At 43.3% G+C, this 20077-nt stretch overlaps 1 protein-coding gene and 1 non-coding gene across 3 annotated transcripts in view; both read left to right on the forward strand.

Moving 5' to 3' along the window:
- Nucleotides 1-20077, forward strand: part of PTCD3 (pentatricopeptide repeat domain 3) — a 28451-nt gene that overhangs the window by 7610 nt on the left and 764 nt on the right. The window contains exons 5-23 of one of the 2 annotated variants that reach the window (XM_070429642.1): nt 1367-1435; nt 1890-1994; nt 4898-5021; nt 5675-5790; nt 6809-6879; nt 8569-8656; nt 9294-9354; nt 9615-9697; nt 10341-10485; nt 11373-11423; nt 13797-13886; nt 14148-14176; nt 15250-15356; nt 16202-16280; nt 16375-16465; nt 17365-17450; nt 17891-18039; nt 19287-19328; nt 19745-19903. In XM_070429642.1, the coding sequence (XP_070285743.1) occupies nt 1367-1435; nt 1890-1994; nt 4898-5021; nt 5675-5790; nt 6809-6879; nt 8569-8656; nt 9294-9354; nt 9615-9697; nt 10341-10485; nt 11373-11423; nt 13797-13886; nt 14148-14176; nt 15250-15356; nt 16202-16280; nt 16375-16465; nt 17365-17450; nt 17891-18039; nt 19287-19328; nt 19745-19903 (1745 nt within the window). Of the gene's footprint in view, nt 1-1366; nt 1436-1889; nt 1995-4897; nt 5022-5674; nt 5791-6808; nt 6880-8568; nt 8657-9293; nt 9355-9614; nt 9698-10340; nt 10486-11362; nt 11424-13796; nt 13887-14147; nt 14177-15249; nt 15357-16201; nt 16281-16374; nt 16466-17364; nt 17451-17890; nt 18040-19286; nt 19329-19744; nt 19904-20077 lie in introns of both variants that reach the window. The other variant, XM_070429641.1, reaches the window with a different exon arrangement.
- LOC139020262 (small nucleolar RNA SNORD94) lies at nt 18826-18960 on the forward strand. Its single transcript, XR_011473268.1, has one exon. It is a non-coding gene; the product is annotated as a small nucleolar RNA SNORD94 (small nucleolar RNA).

The raw sequence follows: 20077 nt of genomic DNA on the forward strand, positions 1-20077 counted from the left end.
ACATTTTCTGACTCGGCTGGTTGGGATGTTAAAGCCTTGACATAGTTTCATGTCTTTTGTCTCCAAACTTAGTGTTTTTATGCTGTACCGGTGATTGTTAAACCTGATGCTCTGAAGAGCTGGTTGAAATGCATGTACCTGGGGAATGGGTGGGTGTGTTGCTATAATGCAAGTGAACTGTACCAGCTGAACAACAGTACCTGCCATGCTGGAAACGTGATCATGAATGTGGGTCCTGAAGCCAGAGCAACTAGCTTGTGATCTTTATCACAAAGTTGCTTTATCTCTTGATGCTTCTGTTCCCTTATCTATAAAATGAGGATTAACTATAGCACCAAACCTCAAGTTTTTGGTGGGAAATAAATTAATATATGTGAAAGGGTTTAGGGCAGTGCCTAATACAAAGGAAATGCTCCATAAATGCTAGCTATTTTGTTCTTACTACAACTATCTCAGTGGATTTTCAGTAATTGCTCTGTTGAATTCTGTTGACAGTTCAAGAATAGAGCAGGCATTCTGGTAGAGAAACTGAAACCTTGGTAAACGCCTCACAAATGGAACTTTCTGATTGAATGTATATTTCATGAGCTGGAAACTACAGTTTTCATTCCAACTGTGGGAAATGTCTAAAGTAATTAAGTCCTTTCTTTTGTCACTATATCTGTGTGACTACTGATCCTCCTTAAGGCGGTTCCACCACCCGAGAGGGCCTAGTAGGACCCTCCATTTAGAGGCGGGACTTTGGGTAGTGACCTTGCTTTGAAGGAAACAACTCATGTGGGAAACCGGTGCCCCAACTAGTTAGTTTAGAAGCAGCGGTTCTCAACCTGTGGGTCGCGACCCCTTTGGCAGTCGAACGACCCTTTCACAGGGGTCACCTAAGACCATCCTGCATATCAGATATTTACATTACGATTCATAACAGTAGCAACATTACGGTTATGAAGTCGCAACGAAAATAATTTTATGGTTGGGTCACAACATGAGGAACTGTATTTAAAGGCCAGAAGGTTGAGAACCACTGGTTTAGAGGATCTTTACATAGAGTTTAAAACAACAATACTCCCTTTTGAAAGCAGACTCGGATCTTAAGCAGTTGTGGGGGTTTGAAGAATTGTTTGCTTTAATTGTGTTTAACTAGAACCATGTCTTGTAGAGCTGAGAGACCATTAGTTCATTTCTCTCTCTCTCTCTCTACACACACACAGGCACACACACACGTACAGGTACAAATCACATACATATTACTGCACTGTTTTACATGTACAATTGAAATTTATTTTATTTTTGGTCATCAGTGAAACTCACCAGGTCAGGTCCTCTTCATAAAAATGTAGCTAAAGAGCTTTCTGTCTCTTCTCCACAGGATACCACAGCTGTCCCTTACGCATTTCAAGATGACCCTTACCTCATACCAACCTCCTCTGTGGAATCGGTGAGTACTTACTTCCGTGTGGTTTTTCGAGTATCATGTTCTTTCTTGCTGGTTTGGGTACTACAAGAGTGCATATATAATTTAACTTAGTTGTAAAAACCTAAATTGGTAAACTTTTTGAATCCTTTACTACTTCATTAAAAAAGTTTTAGAGATTAGCTGGTTGGGGCAGGGTAATATTTAGGCCCTTTCACTCTGGAGCAATTCACTCAGTTGAATGCATTGTTTTTATGTGCCTCAGTATGTATATAAGACATGACATGAGGTCATGTCACACTCAGCAGAGGTGGATGTGTATTGTGTAATGTAACTTCTAATTGGGATTCTGTGTATTGATGCATTCCTTTTTAAGGGGGAGAATAATAAGTCTTACCAAGGATGTGACTTTGATCTCTTGAATCTAAATTGCATGTAAATACCAATTTATATCTGAGTTGTTTTTTTCTTTATATAGCGTTCGTTTTTATTGGCAAAGAAGTCTGGGGAGAATGCAGCAAAGTTTATTATTAATTCACATCCCAAATATTTTCAGAAAGACATAGCTGAACCTCACATACCGGTAAGGAGAGGTAATTGCAATTTTCAGATAATACTATATAAATATAAATTTAACCAAGCTCTATGGCTAATATTTGAGGAACCATTTGAATGCCCTCAGTATATGGGGGGGGGGGGGGGGGGGGGTCTTTTAATGTATAGTTATTTGTGCTCAGAATACTAACTTTTTTTTTTTTTTTTTTTTAATATATTTTATTGATTTTTTACAGAGAGGAAGGGATAGGGACAGAGAGTTAGAAACATCGATGAGAGAGAAACATCGATCAGCTGCCTCCTGCACACTCCCCACTGGGGATGTGCCCGCAACCAAGGTACATGCCCTTGACCGGAATCGAACCCGGGACCCTCCAGTCCACAGGCCGATGCTCTATCCACTGAGCCAAACCGGTCAGGGCAACTTTTTATATATTTTATTGATTTCAGAAAGGAAGGGAAAGGGAGAGAGAGAAACTTCAATGATGAGAAAGAATCATTGATTGGCTGCCTCCTACACACCTCCTACTGGGATTAGCCTATAACCTGGGTATGTGCCCTCTTGGTTCATGGGTCAATGCTCAACCACTGAGCCACACCAGCCAGGCAATACTAACTTTTCTTTTAAACCTATATGTATTTGCTCTTCTTTTTATTTTCCCAATTTGGCTTCTGATCTTTACCTATGTGATTGTTCGTTTTCCGTTTCCTTCCGTCACTTTTCCATCCACTCCTTAAGCATTGCTGTCTTTCTTTGGTTTCCATGCTCAGTCATATTCTGTTTTTGTCTGCACCCTTCTTGCTTCAAGCCTTATACTTTATTTGGCATTCTTGTATATCGGGCCTAGATCCCTCTACGTTGAACTCCAGATTGTATTTCCAACTACCTCTTTGTTCTATAGTCATGAAGAGTGAGTATTTGTGCAGTACCTGTCTGCTGTATGTTAGACATTGTGCTTAGTGCTGTCAGTACAGTGGTGAGCAAAAATGTGCCTCTGCCCTCCTGTGTTTTTTAGTAGAACTGTAACCTCAGATTCATCATGTCCAGAAGCATTCCCTTTCACGTCTCCCTGCTTCTCAAAACACGCATACCCAAACAGAGCCCTCCTGCTTCTCAAGCCGCGCTGTTAGAGACAGATTAGGAAGCCAATGTGGTTGTGTAGGGAAAAGGCTGAAATCCTAGACTAAGATGCTGGCAGCTATGGACTGATCATTTGTTGGCCCACCCTTTCCCTTTTGTATTTTTGACTAACAGTTACCCTTCTGTGCTTCAATCACTTTTGCTTGAAGCCTTCCATGGTCCCTTGCCTCTGTGGCAGGCAGCACGCTCACACCCCCTGAGATCTCTTAAGTTGTTTACCATTCACACTGTGTCATAATTATTTCCTTACTAGAGGCCCAGTACACGAAAATCGTGCACTTGTGGGAAGGGTCCCTCAGCCCGGCCTGCACCCTCTCGCAGTCCAGGAGCCCTCGGGGGATGTTCGACTGCTGGCTTAGGCCCACTTCTCATGGGGAGCGGGCCTAAGCCGGTAGTCAGACATCCTTAGTGCTGCCACGGAGGTGGGAGAGGCTCCCGCCACCGCCGCTGTGCTCACCAGCCCATGCCCAGGTTCTGGCTGAGCAGCACTCTCCCTGAGAGCACACTGACCACCAGGGGGCAGCTCCTACATTGAGCATCTGTCCCATGGTCAGTGCACATCATAGCGACCGGTCATTCCACCATCAGGCCAAAACCAACTCTCCGACATCCCCCGAGGGGTCCTGGATTTTGAGAGGGCGCAGGCCATGCTGAGGGATCCCACTGGTGCGTGATCGGGACCAGGGAGGGATGTGGGAGGTTGGCCAGCTAGGGAGGGACCGCAGAAGGGCTCCAGGGCATGTCTGGCCCGTCTCACTCAGTCCCGATTGGCTAGACCCCAGCAGCAAGCTAACCTACTGGTCAGAGCATCTGCCCCCTGGTGATCAGTGTATGTCATAGAGACTGGTAGACTGCCCCCTAGTGGTCGGTGCACGTCATAGTGAGCAGTTGAGCTGCCTTAGCATATCATTAGCATATGCTTTGATTGGTTGAACGGATGACCGGACATTTAGCGTATTAGGCTTTTATTACATAGGATTTGCTTTCTCCATTAGTTTGTGAGCACCTTGAGGGTAGAGAATGACTTTCATTTCTATATCCCCAATATCTGGTGAAAAGTAGTTGGCATTCAATAAGTATTTGGATAAGTTACTGAGTGAGGTAAAAATCAGCATGCCCTGGTGATATTAAAAGCTTAAAAGAAAGCATCAAGGGTGAAAGGTTTCTGTACTTTGACACTTAACCAAGACTGGGAGGAAAGGCCTGGCTGTGGTGGCTCAGTGGATTGAGCATCGTCCCATGGAGAGATCTGGATTCGATTTCCAGTCAGGGCACATGGCTGGGTTGCAGGCTCCATTCCCTGTAGGGGGGGTGCAGGGGGTAGCCAATCACTGATCTCTCTCATCATTGATGTTTCTCTCTCTCCCTCTCAATTCCTTTCTGAAATCAATAGCAACACCTACATTTTTTAAAAGGGTTGGGAGGAAAGGAGATAGGATGGCTTAGCAGAGAAAATAATAAGTTCAGCTTGTTGGAAAATTTAGTTCAAGTAGAATTCTTTGGATATGAATTAGATATTTATGTTGGGGTGCTTTTAAATATTTCTTCCCCAGCTAGTGGACAGCTAAATAGTCTTGTTTCCTGGACTGAAGAGGATTTTTTAATAATTTTTTAAAGTTGTATTCCCTGCAAAGACATCCATGTTAAAGTGATAAATACTATTTGGTGCATGAAATGTGAATTGGAATAGTGACATTTTACTTTGGTGTGTTGGTAATAAGAATGTTGTCCTACTCCGTTGTCCTTTCACCGGCCCTGTTTGTAGTAATTTCAGTATCTTGTTTTCCTAGTGTTTGATGCCTGAGTGCTTTGAACCTCAGCTTGAAGATGTAAGTGAAGCTGCCCTAAAGGAGCGAATCAAGCTCAGAAAAGTCAAAGCTTCGGTGGACATGTTTGATCAGCTCTTGCAAGCAGGTGACTAAGTGCAATGAAAGCCCGCCCCCCCCAGCAACAGCTGTACGACCCCAGTAGTTGTGAGTAAAAGCTACAGGGCTTACTGTGCTACTTGAGGGCATTGCTGCTTGGTGACACTGTTTATATTTTTAATGGTTTAGTAAATAATATTTCAAGTTCTGCTTTAGCTTCACTTTAAAATTATAGGTGAGAGAGTTGCAGCTTTGTTAGTTTTATGCACTTGTGATGTAGCATAGGTAGAGAATTGATGCTAGTATTTCTGGGCAAATATCCAGTGAGGGCCTGGATCCAAATGAATGGTTCCAAACCAAGTGGCAACAATTTAGAGTGTTCCGTTGGGAAGTGGTAGTTAAAAACCAGGAGATAGTTTCTCTGGGGATGTGAGTACATAAAACAAGTGAGTACAGGGTCCAATTTCATCTTGTATCTTAATCTTTTTGTCAAACCATATGATTAGTAGGAATTATGTCCTTGTCTGAATAATCCCAGGTGTTCAAGTTGATGTGAAGTGTATCCATTGTTAACGTGGAGGATGATACTAAAATATGGCCAAGAAAGCCACAGCTTGTAGAAAAAGTTCAAATTTTTAATCTAATGGGCTTTAGTTCTGTGATGTTTCAGGATTTCTTTATCTTTTTCTCTTCTGCCCACAGGAACTACTGTATCTTTGGAAACAACTAATAGTCTCTTGGATTTACTGTGTTACTATGGTGACCAAGAGCCCTCCGCTTACTATAATTTCCAACAAAAGGAAAAATCAGAAGAGTTGGTAATGGCTTTTGGCAATAATTTTCTAAGTTTCTTTTGGTAGGAACTCCTCAGTATAAGGTGGTTCTTGTGTTATGTGTTAGGGTAGTAGAGATTTGTTCTGAACTGTGGTGAGGTACAGTAGCTTTAATAAAAAGTGATGTGGAGGAAGGGAGAGATTTAAACAATTATTTTAACCCTTCCTTTCAAAATATTTTGACCTTGCCTACCACATGCAGGCAAAGCTTTGACCAAAAATGTTTGCAAACCCTTATATTATCACTTACAGTGACGGTGTGGCAGACAGGGAAAGACCCCTTACTCACAGCCCCCTCAAAAATTCCTACAGGAGTGGGCATCCTCTGCTGGGGGTACAGAGCATAAGTGGGAAAGTAGGCTAAATAACAATGCATATTCCATTTTTATTAAAAAGTTTTCATATGCATGAGGAAAAAATCAAATTAAATGTTTTGGGATGATGGGACTCATGAGTGTTTTGGGGTGTCTTTTCCAATTTTTATCCACTAAATATGGATTATTTATGTACAGAACTAGAGGCTGGGTGCACGAAATTTGTGCACTCCGGGTTGGGGGTGTCCCTCAGCCCAGCCTGCACCCTCTCGCAGTCCGGGATCCCCGTGAATGGATTACCCCAAAGAGGTAGGCCCCGAGGTCCCGCCCACCAGTCGGTGGCCTGGGCCTCCCTCTTTGGAGCAATCATGGAACACCCTTCCCCCCACCCCCCGATTGATCACCCTTCTGGCCAGTGGCCTGTGCCTCCCTCTGTGGGGCAATCATGGGGTGCTGTCCCTTGTGTTAAAGGCCAACTTTACTTTTTATCTGTAAATGAGCTGATTTATGCTTAATAAATTCACATTTCTTAATAAACATTTACTGGGTTTCCTCCTCACCTTCTGCTGGATCGGTATTTCCTTTGTTTTCTGGTTTCCTTTGCCTTCCTGATTTTGGGTAGTCTAACGAGGAGAATGCTTTTTGTTGTCATCTTTTGTTTTATTTTTGTTGATGATTGTTCATTTCAGGAAGAGGCCACAGAGGAAAATACCGAGAAATCTAAGAAAAGGGCTGGCCATCAGTTTGGAGTTACTTGGAGGTATGTTGCACATCATTGGAATTTTATATTACAGTTTTCTTTGAGGCATGTTTCCATCACCCCTGAAGAAGGTACAATCCTTTAATGTTCTAGCATATAGTTTCCTCTTAGTGGGCAATATAAATGTCCCAAGTGGCATTCACGTGTATGTGAATCTATTTTCATAAGATCTTTACCTCTAACCAACAGCACCACGTCCACACTCGGTTTCCCCCCCACTTAACTCATGTAACTTGCTCCGCGTATGGTTCCTTTGGTAGTTCATCAGTTCTTGGTTGTACCTTACAACATAGACCTCAGTTCTGAAAGATAAGGTATTTTTGTGTGCATAAGAACACACATATACCAGAATGTAGTTTAGTACTTCCAAACAAAAGGTGAATAACATTTAACTAACATTTGAGAGTTTAAATTTACTGAATAGAAGTGTCTAAATAGCCGTGGCTGATGTGGCTCAATTGGTTGGAACCTCATCCTGTGCATCAAAGGGTTGCCGGTTCAATTCCTGGGCAGGGCACATACCAAGATTGCAGGCTCGAACCCCGGTAGGGGGCTTGCAGGAGGCAGCCTATCAAGGTTCTGCTCTCACATCGATGCACTGTGAGATGTTTGCTTTTCCTTTCTCCCTTGGTTCTCTCTTCCTCTCCCTTCCCCTCTCTCTAAAAATCAATAAAAAATTCTTTAAAAAAAAGAAGTGTTTAAATAAAAGAACGGTATTTTATGTGAATGTCTAGAGAAGGAAAGCTACCATTAATGTCTAAAATCTCCTTTGAAGTGATAAGTAGAATCACTGATTAAATTTCTTCAGTAGATTTTAATAATTTTATATAGTAAAGAGTTTGGAATGCCATCCTGGCTCAACTCCTGGTTCTTTGTGATTTCTAAGACATATTGTAAGAGGGAGAATTGAGGTAAAGCTTAGTTTATTTTTATATTTTTAAGGAAGGAGAGTAGATACAGTGGGTAGAACATGACATGTACATGTACAATAAAATGAACTGAAAGGACTCAGGAAAAACTGCTTGTTTGTGGTTGCCTCGGGGAAATTGTATCTGATGAAGGATGACAGGGAAACTTCACTGTGGACCCCTGTACAGGTTGCCTTTTACCTTGAGCGTACAGTCATATGCCACTTGACAGTGGGGAACACTTACAATTAGATGATTTCATCCTTGTGTGGACGAAAGGGTGACTTGCTCACACGAGCCTCGATGGGCAGCCCCTCCTGTGATTGCATGTGCTGACCTCACTGGCAGCGTGGTAGCTTGTTCACTCCAGCACCACCTCAAACACAGGAGTAATGCACATGCTAGGATGTTCTAGGTGATAGGATGTTTTCAGCTCCATTATAATCTTTTAAGACGACTGTCATGTGTGGTCTGTTGCTAACCAAAATGTCATTATGCAGCACATGACTTTATATTACTTAGTTATAAACATTCCTTTTCAGTCCTGGTTCTGCCATTTAACTGCAAAACCTTGGACAACTTAAGGTCTTTGAACCTCAGTTTTTCTCATTTTCAAAATGATGATAACCATTTCTCTCTCTCTCTGGGTGGCAAGAATTATTTGAAATTATATGCGTAAAGTGCTTGCACAGCGTCTGGAACATTGTAAATTCTCCATAGATTGTGGTAGATGTGTGCTTTTCCTTTCTCCCTTGGTTCACACGCACTCTCTTGTACCTAGAGCAAAAAACAATGCTGAGAGAATCTTTGCCTTAATGCCAGAGAAAAACGCACATTCCTACTGCACAATGATTCGAGGAATGGTGAAGGTAACATTTGTTTTATTTGTTTATTTCTTGTTCATCATCACCTGTAGAAAGGCGGGAGGGAGAGAGGGGAAGAGAGATAGAAACATTGATGTGAGAGAGACACATTGATCGGCTGCCTCCCACACGCTCCCAGTTAGGGGCTGGAACAAACCCACAGCCCAGGTACGTGCCCTTGCCTGGGAATTGGATCCATGACCCTGCCGTGTGCAGCCTGATGCTCTAACTACTGAGCATGCCAGCCAGGGCTGTGTTTATATTTTTATCTTAATTTCCACTAAATCGGTTCCTCAGTCTCAGAACTATTGACAGCTGGGCCAGACTATCAGGTGTGGGACCTGTCCAATCCATTGTCACAGGGTGTTTTGTTGCTCCCTGGCCTCCACTGCATGCCACGGTCCATCCTCGCCTCGCCCTCACTAGTGACAACTCAGAACATCTGCAGGCCGTGCTGGGATGGGACCTGGGAAAGAGACTGCCCCTTGCCAAGAGCCACTGCACTAGCATGAGCTTTATGAGATCTAGAGCCTCGTCTGTGTTGTTCACTGCTGTGTTCCCAAGCCTCAGGCCAGGAGACATGCAAATATTTCTTGAATGAATGCATTTGATGAAGCTTAATTTTTTTTTTCCTCTCTTCCAGCACCGAGCTCCTGTGCAGGCACTAAACTTGTATGCCGAATTATTAAACAACAGACTCCATGGTCAGTGTTTGGCAAATTCTTCTCTCCTTTGCTTCTCTCAAGAATCTGTAAAATCTTTGGGTCTTGATCCATTATGTCATTTTTAATCTTTTCCTGTGATATTGATGCTTGAAACAGGAGTAGAGAGCCAGGAAAGAGTGGTTTTCTACTTTTGTGGACACGTCATAATGAACCAGGAGCCACCCATGCATGATCAGTTTGCCTTAAATTGAGTGATTTAGGGTTAATCTTCACCCCCAATTTTTTTTTTCCTTTTACAGCCGATGTAAACACCTTCAATTCATTGATTGAAGCAACAGCAGTGATGAATGAGAAATTTGATGAGAAGTGGAATAATATGTTGGTAAGGAGGAACCCTTGTGTCTTTACATAGGCCTGAAATATCTAGAAATACGTGGGATGGAGACAGCATTCATTGAGCATCTTCGTGGCAGTTGTCACTGGACTCTCAGAGAGTGGTTCCTTGTTCACGCCTTCCGGCAACCCTGCTACCTGTCACCTGTGGCTGACAGTGAGAGGGAAGTTACTTTTTCCAGAGCACACAGCTAGAATTCAGGAAGACCAGGTTCCTTTAGTCATTTATTTCCTGTAATAGGTTTTTTATTACAGTAACAACGTATATTATCTGAAAAATTATTATCAAGTAAGTTTAATAAAAGTGAAATTGCTGGATTGAGTAGAAACATGTTTTATACCATACAACTCACTTACAAAAGGAAAAATGCACAGTCCAATTTTTAGTCTACTTTTTTGCTTGAGTCTCAGATTTCCTGGACAGAGGGCTAAAGACAGTTGGACACCTTGATCAGGTGGAGGTGGGGTGACTGACACTGTTCCTACTCATTGATAGGTAATTCTTAAATTAGGGATATAGTAACCTGCTTTAGATATAGTCAGAGAGCCAAGTTCTTTTTTAGTATATAATATTTCTTTATTGGACAAGTTATCTACCCAGGCTTTAAAAAAAATACTTTTAATTCAACTAGGAGCTGTTGAAACAAATGGTTGCACAGAAGGTGAAACCAAATCTACAGACTTTTAATACCATTCTGAAATGTCTTCGAAGATTTTATGCATTTGGAAAATCGCCAGCCTTGCAGACCTTACGTGAAATGAAAGCCATCGGAATAGGTGAGGATGCGTCCTAGTGACCAAGATAGTGCTGACGAGAAGCTTCAGGTTCACACAAGCAAAAAGAAACTATGTTCTTTTTTCCATTTACATAATATGTAGGGATTTCCCTGTCCACCTGGCGCATGTAATATGCATTGACATGTTAGGAGTGCCCGTATTGTCTCCATGTTCCTTATAGCAGACTACAACGTTCTTTTAGTATTTCAGGTACTTTTTTAGGGGAGAATTGTTCGCTTACAGTTAGCTAGTTTTAAATCCCAGGACATTTTCTAGCATGAGTAGGTGTTTGCACCTGTGTGCTAATGTGCTGTATCACTTTCTGTAATTATTTTATTGAAGGTTGTTTTGGGAATCCGTTCACATTGGTATGCTTTAGTGTTCTTTTTTTCTTATTATTTATTTTTTATTGATTTGAGAGAGGGAGTGAGAGGTAGAAATATCAATGATGAAAGAGAATCATTGATCGGCTGCCTCCTGCGTGCCTACTAGGGATTGAGCTCACAACCCGGGCATGTGCCCTGACCAGGTATCGAACTGTGATCTCCTGGTTCATAGGTCGATGCTCAACCACTGAGCCACACCAGCGAGCTGCTTTAGTGTTCTTAAGTGAAGGATCATAATACACAAGCACATTAGTATAACATTTAGTAATAGGTGTCTGGGCTCTTTAAAAGTGATCAATCCTTATGATACCTCTCCACCTTTTCCTTAATCAGATTTGCTGGGAAATGTCTTTGTTCAAAGGAATAGAAATGTATCATCTTTTATTTAAATACCAACATCAATGTGTTTTTAGTTCATTATACCTCAGTAAGCTATATTTTGGATAGCTGTGGTTGGTTGACTTATTTCTTTTTTTTTTTTCTATGCACCTGAAATTGGAGAACCCTCACTTGCAACATATCACTATATTATTCAGCTGTTTTATCAACATGGTATGTATGACATTATGTTACATTAATTTATGGAGAAAATTGATCCATCATACTTAAGTTTATGTGGTTAATTGTTGAAGACTTTCTTCATGCATGTGAATTAAGAATAGAAAATTCACATATTAATCTACAGTCTGAACTAAAATTCTTGAAGGAAGTATCCTTCTTTGTGATGAAATGTAAAACGAGCAGGAAAGGAGGGGGTCATTAAATGTGCTCACAGTGTTGGTGTGTAATTAGAAATGATCAGAAGGTACTTTAGTTGGGAGTACCTCTTGCTCTCCAATGTAATAGCCACTGCTACATGTGGCTATTTAATTAAAATTAAATCAGATTTAACCTTCCATTGTTACTGAGCATTAGTGCTCAGTAGCCACGTGTGACTGCTGACTAGTTTGTCCAGTGATACAGATGCAGACTATTCCCATCCTTGCAGGAGGCTGTGGGACTGTGCTGCCCACAGTAACCTTGATCATATTTTGAAGTCTTTGTGGGAGACTCCTGAGGCTCCATTTGCCACCTACTTTTTTTTTTTTTTTTTTATGTTAAAGTCTGTCTAAAAGCGGGTCATGGTGGGTGATAGCTTCCTTGACAAAGGTCAATCTTTTTTTTATTTTTTTAAAATATATTTTATTGATTTTTTACAGAGAGGAAGGGAGAGGGATAGAGAGAAACATCGATCAGCAGGGGGTGTGCCCGTAACCAAGGTACATGCCCTTGACCGGAATTGAACCTGAGACCCTTCAGTCTGCAGGCCGATGCTCTATCCACTGAGCCAAACCGGTTAGGGCATGCCACTTACTTTTAGGTCAGCCAGTCCCTGTTGGGAGCTGTGGCCTGTTGAATGGACTTTGGAGCAAGGCACACCTGAGTTGAAATTTCACCTCCAGCATTTACCAGCTCTGTCTCAAGGCCCTGGATACCTTCCTTTTGTGATACCATCAGGTGTAATGACTAAATGAATTGTGCACATTGTCTAGTCCCAGGCTTAGGGGCACATAGTAAGCACTATGTCTGTTGGTTCTTATTCATTTGCCCCAACTTGAGAAAGAACCTGAGTTCAGAAATTATCATTCTAGTCGTATCCTGCAATAGATTTTATATATAAAAACAGAAGAACTTCATTGTCTATATTTTGGAGGGCTAATTTTTTTAGAATATATTTTTATTCTAGATTTCAGAGAGGAAGGGAGAGAGAGATGGAAACATGAATGATGAGAATCTTTGATTGGCTGCCTCCTGCACGCCCCCTACTGGGGATCAAGCCCACAACCCAGATATGTGCCCTTGACTGGAATTGAACCTAGGACCCTCCAGTCCCCAGGCTGACACTCTATCCACTGAGCCAAACCAGCTAGAGCTAGAGGGGTAATTTAACAAAATCTGCATTCTCACCTGTAAAGAAGTTTGATAATCTTTTAGGGTGGAGGGAACGGGTAACTGACTTTATATTGGAAATAGGTATCTTCTAAAATTTCACTCAACCTTGGTGACAGTGTAGTGGACTGACCCTAGAGCCTCTCCCTTCCTCAGTACCATCACACATTCCCTGGTCCAGTTGCTCACCAAGGTCAGTGGTACTGATGCTTCCTAAGCAGCACCCATGACCATGGGGGTAGTTTGAAGGGGGGGTGTCAGGTTGTCTTCTTTTTCCCCCGTTTGTCTTATGTGTGTAAATTGGCTGCCTGCAGTAACAGTTTCTAGGAATTGACCCACAGGAGAAAGCTTAAAATAATGAAGAAATAATAAGAAAATATATTATCACCTTAATGTGTAAAGTACTTAGCTTGCTAGTAAATGGAAACATGCTTGAGGGAATTTAAAAAATACATCTGTGCTGTCATTAAAACTGTGATCACTTGCATGTGGATAAGGTAAGGAAGGAAATGTGGTTAGAGTGTGATATATTTGGGAATATTGCACCTGTATTATTTTCTGACCTATTAATACTCAGGTCATGTGATTTTAAAGATCTGCCCACATCCATTCATGGTAGTTTTCTTTTTCTTGGACTTGTCAGCCTGATTATATCTAAAAGGAACACAAAACGACTCGCAAAAGCCATGTTTGTTTTCTAAGTATGTTTTCTTGGTGAGGGTGTGTGTGTGTGTCCATCTGCCTCCACCTCAGTGAACATTAAGCTGTGATTGTTCATTGAAGTGGAGACCGACAGAAGGGAAATGTCTCCGTCAGGAGCACGTGGACAAAGACCTGTGACTGTCCCAGGCCTGATGGAGGGTTCCACTCTGTGGGCACTTTTGTTCCTGTAGCAGCAGGTGCCTCGGCCAACCTGGTGCTCAGTGTCCTGCGCTTTGACTGATGGTGCAGGAAGTGGACTCATGATAAAAACCCATTTGCTTTCTTGTTCTGCAGAAAACCCTCCGAAAGGCTCCTCCCTTGTGATCTATGACATCATGAACGAAATCGCGGGAAAGAAGTTCTCGCCACAGGACCCGGATGACGGTATGTCCAAGAGCTTGTTTTCTGACTGGGATCAGAGGCCTTTTGGTGGGACAGGGTTTCATTGAGCTCAGTCGTGTTTGGGTGGTTGTTCAGAGGAAGCCACAATGTGTGTACACTTTGCTGTGTGCTCCCTCCCCACTTGTGTTTATTCCTTCAGGTTTATCTTATACATCGCTGGTATTGTTGCCACGATTTTTATGAATGACTTGAAAATATATTTTATCTAGCATAACCAAGGCTCTTCTGAATTTTGATTTTCAGATATGTTTTTTCAGTCAGCCATGAAAGTTGTAAGTACAATTTGTTGTTTAACTGTTGTTTAACTTTTTCTTTTAATCCATTCCCTAAATTCATCTGTGATTGGCATGGGTGGGGGAGGCCTCTACCTGATTCTTTTGCTTCCTGACTTGATGTCTATTTTTAAAAAAATGTTTTTATTCATTTCAGAGAGGAATGGGGAGGGGAAAAGGAATAGAAACATCAATAATAAGAGAGAATCATTGACCAGCTGCCTCCTGTATGCCCCCTACTGGGGATGGAGCCCACAACCCAGGCATGTGCCCTTGACTAGAATCGAACCATGACCTCCTGGTTCATGGGTCAACACTCTGCCGTTAAGCCACACCTGCTAGGCCTGTCGATATCTTTGGCTCTTCTTTTTCTAAAATCTGTACTAAATCACACTATATCTCTACCCTTTGTTTATTGTATTCTTGTTTTTTGTCTTTTTTCATACCTTCATTCAGATAAGATTTTAGAGTATTTCATATTTGCCTGTGGTAACATCTTACGTTGATGCTGGTTGTTATTAAATCATGTTTTCATTTTATCCTGCGAATACAGGAAAAACTTCAGGCAGCTTCAGAATCAAAAGCATGTCCTGTTCCCTGAGGAGCATTGCTTCACAGTTTAGTGTGTCCTTCCAGGTTTTCCTCCGTATGCAGAGAGCACACACGGGCACATTTCCATGGTGCTGTGTTTGTTCATAGGAGGGAAGGACCAGTTTACTTAACTCTCCTTCTGTGTTGGGTTTACAGTCATTTCATGGGTTTTTGCTTGTATTGTACACTGTTGCTGACTGAGCACCCCATCTGTCTCTCGTGGGACCTAGTGTTTTCATAGGATTGATTTCTAAAGATACAATTACTAGCTCAAAATCATTTTGCTTTAAATTTTATAGAACTTGGGGGTTGGTTTAGGGATCCCCTTCCCCCAATTTCTTTTATCTCATTTGGTGTCAACCAGTAATATGTTGAATCAGGATAAATGTTCCCACAAGTAACTACTTTTTTTATATATAATGAGAGGGTGTTTGGCTGCTAACAGTCTCTAAGAGTGATGCTTATTACCTACAAATTTTCAGTGCTCCTTTCTCAAAGATCTAGAACTTGCTTACCAAGTACATGGCCTTTTAAACACTGGAGACAACCGGAAATTCATTGGACCCGATCATCGGCGAAACTTCTATTAGTAAGTGTGTTGATCTGCATCCTTTGGCATTGATGGAGCACCTTCATGCAACCTTTAGGTGAACCTGCGAGTGGAAGGCTGGTGGTGGCCCTCCCTGTACATCTCTGATTTCAGGCAGCACGGCCCTTCTCAACAGCACATGTTGGTGGAGCACTGGGAAGTTTAAACAGTGGCAAAGCTGGTTTGCCACACTTAGTTCCTTTGTAACATTAAACACATATCTTTTTCCCGTATGCCCTCCTATTTTATATTTTTTAACTTATAGCAGTGAAGGTCCCTAAAGATTTCATCAGTCTTTTTTTTCCTTCAACCTTACCCGAGGATACATCGATCTAAGAGAAACATCGATCAGTTGTCTGCCGTAGTGCCCCAACTGGGAATCAAACCCACAACCTTTTGGTGTATGGGACAACGCTCCAACCAACTGAGCCACCCGGCCAGGGCACAATGAGAGTTCTTAAATGGATTTTCTTCTAGACAGATAAAAACAAGAACTTAAGGAATTGGCTTGTTGCTAGGTGTGTGATGATTGCCCTCTGTATGCCCAAATCCACTCTTCACACTGAATCTTTAAAGTGAATATGATTCTGTCTACTGCCTATGGGCCTCAGAGTATGAGAGGAGGCCGTCGTAAAGGGCCAGTGGGGGTAAGAGGTACTCATTGGGAAGGCCGGACAGCACCATCAGCACCTCCTGGTTTAGCGTGGGCCCATGTTACTTGAAGTTTTTTGTAAGTTGTCAATTGTAAATTCTTTGTCACACATTCTCATACAACTATGCTGGAATTTAATCGTTCTGCTCTTGTTAGGGATTTTAGACTAAACATACTTTCTCCTTCATTGCAGTTCCAAGTTCTTCAATTTGCTTTGTCTCATGGAACAAATTGATGTCACCTTGCAATGGTATAAGGACCTGGTACCTTCCGTAAGATGATTTCTTCTCATGTGTCATTTTATGTCTTTTTTGTTACCTTTGCTGTTTCATATTTTTTGAATGTGTGTGTATTTCTCCTCACCAGGTCTTCTTCCCCCACTCCCAGACACTGATGGATCTGCTCCAAGCACTGGATGTGGCCAACAGGCTGGACATGGTTCCTCAGGTTTGGAAAGGTCCGTTCAGCTGTGTGTCCACACCTGTCGCACGTCCTTGTCCTGCACTTTGATTAACAAACATGTTAACATTGTTAGGGATGGAAACTTCCATTTTGGACTAAATTGAACATATTAGTTGTTTTATTTCAAGATCACTTGCTTATGTTGCATATCAAATTGCATGAGTAAAAATATATTTTAAATGGCCTAAATTAGTTCCTAGCGACAGGAAAAGGCTAGGCTTTATGTGCCTGTTGTGTGATACGACAAAGGGAAGATTAGAATCCATGCTAATTATGTAGCGCACCCTAAAAGTAAGTGCAGGTTTCAAACCCCAAGGGCTGTCCCTCACTACTGTCTTTTCATCACTGGGTCGCTTGCTAGGCAGACAGTGATACTCAAGTTTCTAGGAAACAGCCCTGACTGTGTGTGGGGAAGAGGGGGTTGTGGGTGCGGAGAGCGGGTTGTGTATGAACTGGCTGCAGAAGATGCTGATCATGAAGTCAGTTTTTATCTGCCACAAGTTTCCATGTCTGAGACATTGAGGCTATAGCCCTGCCCTCCTACTTCATAAGCCTGCACTGATGATTATAAAAGGTCACTGGCAATTCTCAAATGCTGTCAAACAGGATCTTTCCATTTAGAGCTGGTGCAGCTCAAGTGTAGTGTGCCTGCTATGGTAACACTATGCCGGGAGCAGCTGGCTTTCACTGCTCTTTTATCCATTGTTAACACAGATCAGCTGCTAGTTTTCTGCATTTCTTTCCTGAAATAAACCTGGAATAGATCGTGTCCGCAGCTTAAATTTACCCACTGAAAGTAGGGGTGACAGCTGACAGTAGGTAAAGATCCGCCGGAGAGGACTGGCTATACATGATGGTGATCACTTCCCGCTGCGTTCCTTTTTTTGTTTCAAGATAGTAAAGAATATGGTCACGCTTTCCGCAGCGACCTGAAAGAAGAGATTCTGATGCTGATGGCCAGGGATCCGCAGCCAGCAGAGGTAGGTGTGTGCCCGTGTCATGTCAGCATTGGGTGTGTGCTAACAGTCTGTCCTCTGCCACCGAGGGCCTGGAGGGGTGCCTTCCCTGGCTCCATCTGACATTGTGGTGCATCCCGCGTCCACACCCAGGTGTGAATTACACACCATTTCTATAAGCCACTCTTGTTCCTGTCGTCCAGAGCCAGCAACGTGAAAGTGGCTTCTTTCTGTCCTGGCAGTAGCAGCTGGCATGAAAATGAATGTCTGTCTAGAACGAAGGCCCTGGCTTATCCCAGGGCCGGCGCTTTATTTTTTCCATGTTACTTGTGTGCTACGGATGTGATGTGTTCAAATGGCCGGGTGCATTGCTCATTGCTCAGACACTGTTCTTGGTCCTGTGGAGTCTCTTGAACTTAGTTCTCATCAAACCAGTTAGCAGTTCTGACTGTGCAGCCTTCCAGCTCCAGGAGGCGTTCGCTGACTGTGCCGCGGACATCAAGTCTACTTTCGAAAGTCAGGATGCCAGGCAGATGGCCCCGCAATGGCCAGCCAGCGCTCTCAACTGCACAGCTGTCCTCTTCCTCCGGGCCGGGAGGACCCAGGACGCCTGGTGAGTCCAGTCCCACGCGTGTCAGCCAGCAGCACTGCACTTGCATCTCAGAGGACATTGACCCTGGTCAGGAGAGTCTCAGATGTGGCTGTATGATGTATCCTTTATCAGGAGTCAAATGGGTTTTCTGTGGGAACTTGCAGAAAAACTGAAAAGCAAACTTTTGGAAGAAGACCTCTCACTCTGTGTGATAAAGAGAGGACAGGGCTAATTTTCTTTCCATTATGACCTTTCTGTCTGGGCAAGTAAGTCACTTGTCTGCCCACTTCCATAGAGTAAAGTGACGAATGGGTTGTATTTTTGAAAGTGTTTTGGGCATTTGGTTTATTCAAGTATTTGACTTGTGGGTGCTCACCCACCACCCAGCTTAAAATGGACTGGGATTTCAGGACAGTGGTGTTTACCCGAATGTATTAAACATGCCTTGACCAGAGCCCGCCTTTGCTCTGTGCCACACTAATGTCAGTGCTTGTGCTTGGAGACCTTCTGCGGAGGAGTCAGCAGAAGAATCCGATGTAGGGGTCATCCTGGTTGGGTGTGAATGTTAGTTCTGAGAGTTAGTGAGGGGCATACTGTGTGCACTGCTTCGGCACATGAAAGGAACTTAATGTGAACACTCAGTTGTCAGTTCAGATGGCTGTTCACCATCTCCAGGAAAACCCGGGGAAGGCCTGCTGCCTCCATGGTCTTAGGACCGCAGATCACACACGTGACTTGCGATGCTGTTAACCAGACACTGACGCTCGAATCTGTGCCCTCGGGCAGGTTGAGACACTTGCTATGAATCAGGCTGTGATGATTGGCGCAGGGGTACGGACCTCAGCTGAGTTATGGGAGCTGAGTGTACGTGTTTCTCCTCCGTCCTGCGTGTGGCAGTGCGGTGGCGAGCACGTACATGAGACATGCCTCGATCTGAGCCTGCTCTTCATACGTCACTTTACAATACACGGACTCTTACTGGATGGCAAGAGAGGAACGAGGTCACACGCTAGTGCACCCTGTCTTCTAGCTGCCTAGAGACACACCCCAGCAGTTCTCTCCAGCAACATTCAGACTAACTGTGAAACTTGTCAGGTACACACATGAGGTTTGGAAGGAGGCCTTTGAAGCACCTGAGTGGTGAACAGACAGGGCCAGAGCCATGGAGCTCACAGATGTGCGCCTGCAGAGCCTCCCTGCAGGTGGAAGGACAGCTCATCGCAGGACTACCTTCAGTCCCTCAGCCTTTCCCTTCTCCTCTCCAACAGGAAAATGCTGGGGCTGTTCAGGAAGCATAATAAGATCCCTCGGTAAGTTGAAGGTAACCAGCCTGCCTGCCTGGGAATGTCCTTAAATGGGCTCAACTCTTCCCGTGGGACGATTGGAATTTCTTCACGTATCTCAGCTGTACCTCAGCCGCAGCCGTTGGGTGCTCTGCTGATAGGCAAGCAAATGGACGGTCGCTCTCACCCTCCAGGCAGGCGCGGGTTTATTGCCTGTGATCAGTGGTCACAGCACTGGGGCTACACTGACCAGACCCCTAGGAAGTGCACACTGAGCCTGTTCGTTTTCTCTTTGGCCTGTTAGCATGAGACTTCATGCAACTTTGCCTCCAAAGCTCTAGTTGAGGATTTTATGATTGTGCTTTCTTAGGTGCTAGATTCTGCACATACAGCTGTGAGTGGGGTGGTTAGCCTTCAGTTGACATCCTGCCTTTGCTTTGCAGAAGCGAGCTGCTGAATGAGTTTATGGACAGTGCAAAAGCATCCAACAGCCCTGCCCAGGCCATTGAGATAGTGCAGCTGGCGAGTGCCTTCAGCTTGCCTGTTTGTGAGGGCCTTACCCAGAGAGTGATGGCTGACTTTGCACTCAGCCAGGAGCAAAAGTAAGTGGCTACTGTGTTGTTCCCATGAGGGAAAATTAGCGGAATGGAGCCGACCATTCCAATGGTCAAATTTGAATCTGCCCATTCAAATGTGTATAGCTCTCTACCCTCTTGGTTTCCTCCTTTGCAAAGTGCAAGTGATTTAACAATAGCTTCAGTGTTGTACGGGTTAGG

The sequence above is a fragment of the Myotis yumanensis genome, unplaced genomic scaffold (assembly GCF_028538775.1).
Source record: "Myotis yumanensis isolate MYYU_CA2020_CCGP unplaced genomic scaffold, mMyoYum1.0.hap1 SCAF_11, whole genome shotgun sequence".
Classification (NCBI taxonomy): Eukaryota; Metazoa; Chordata; class Mammalia; order Chiroptera; family Vespertilionidae; genus Myotis; species Myotis yumanensis.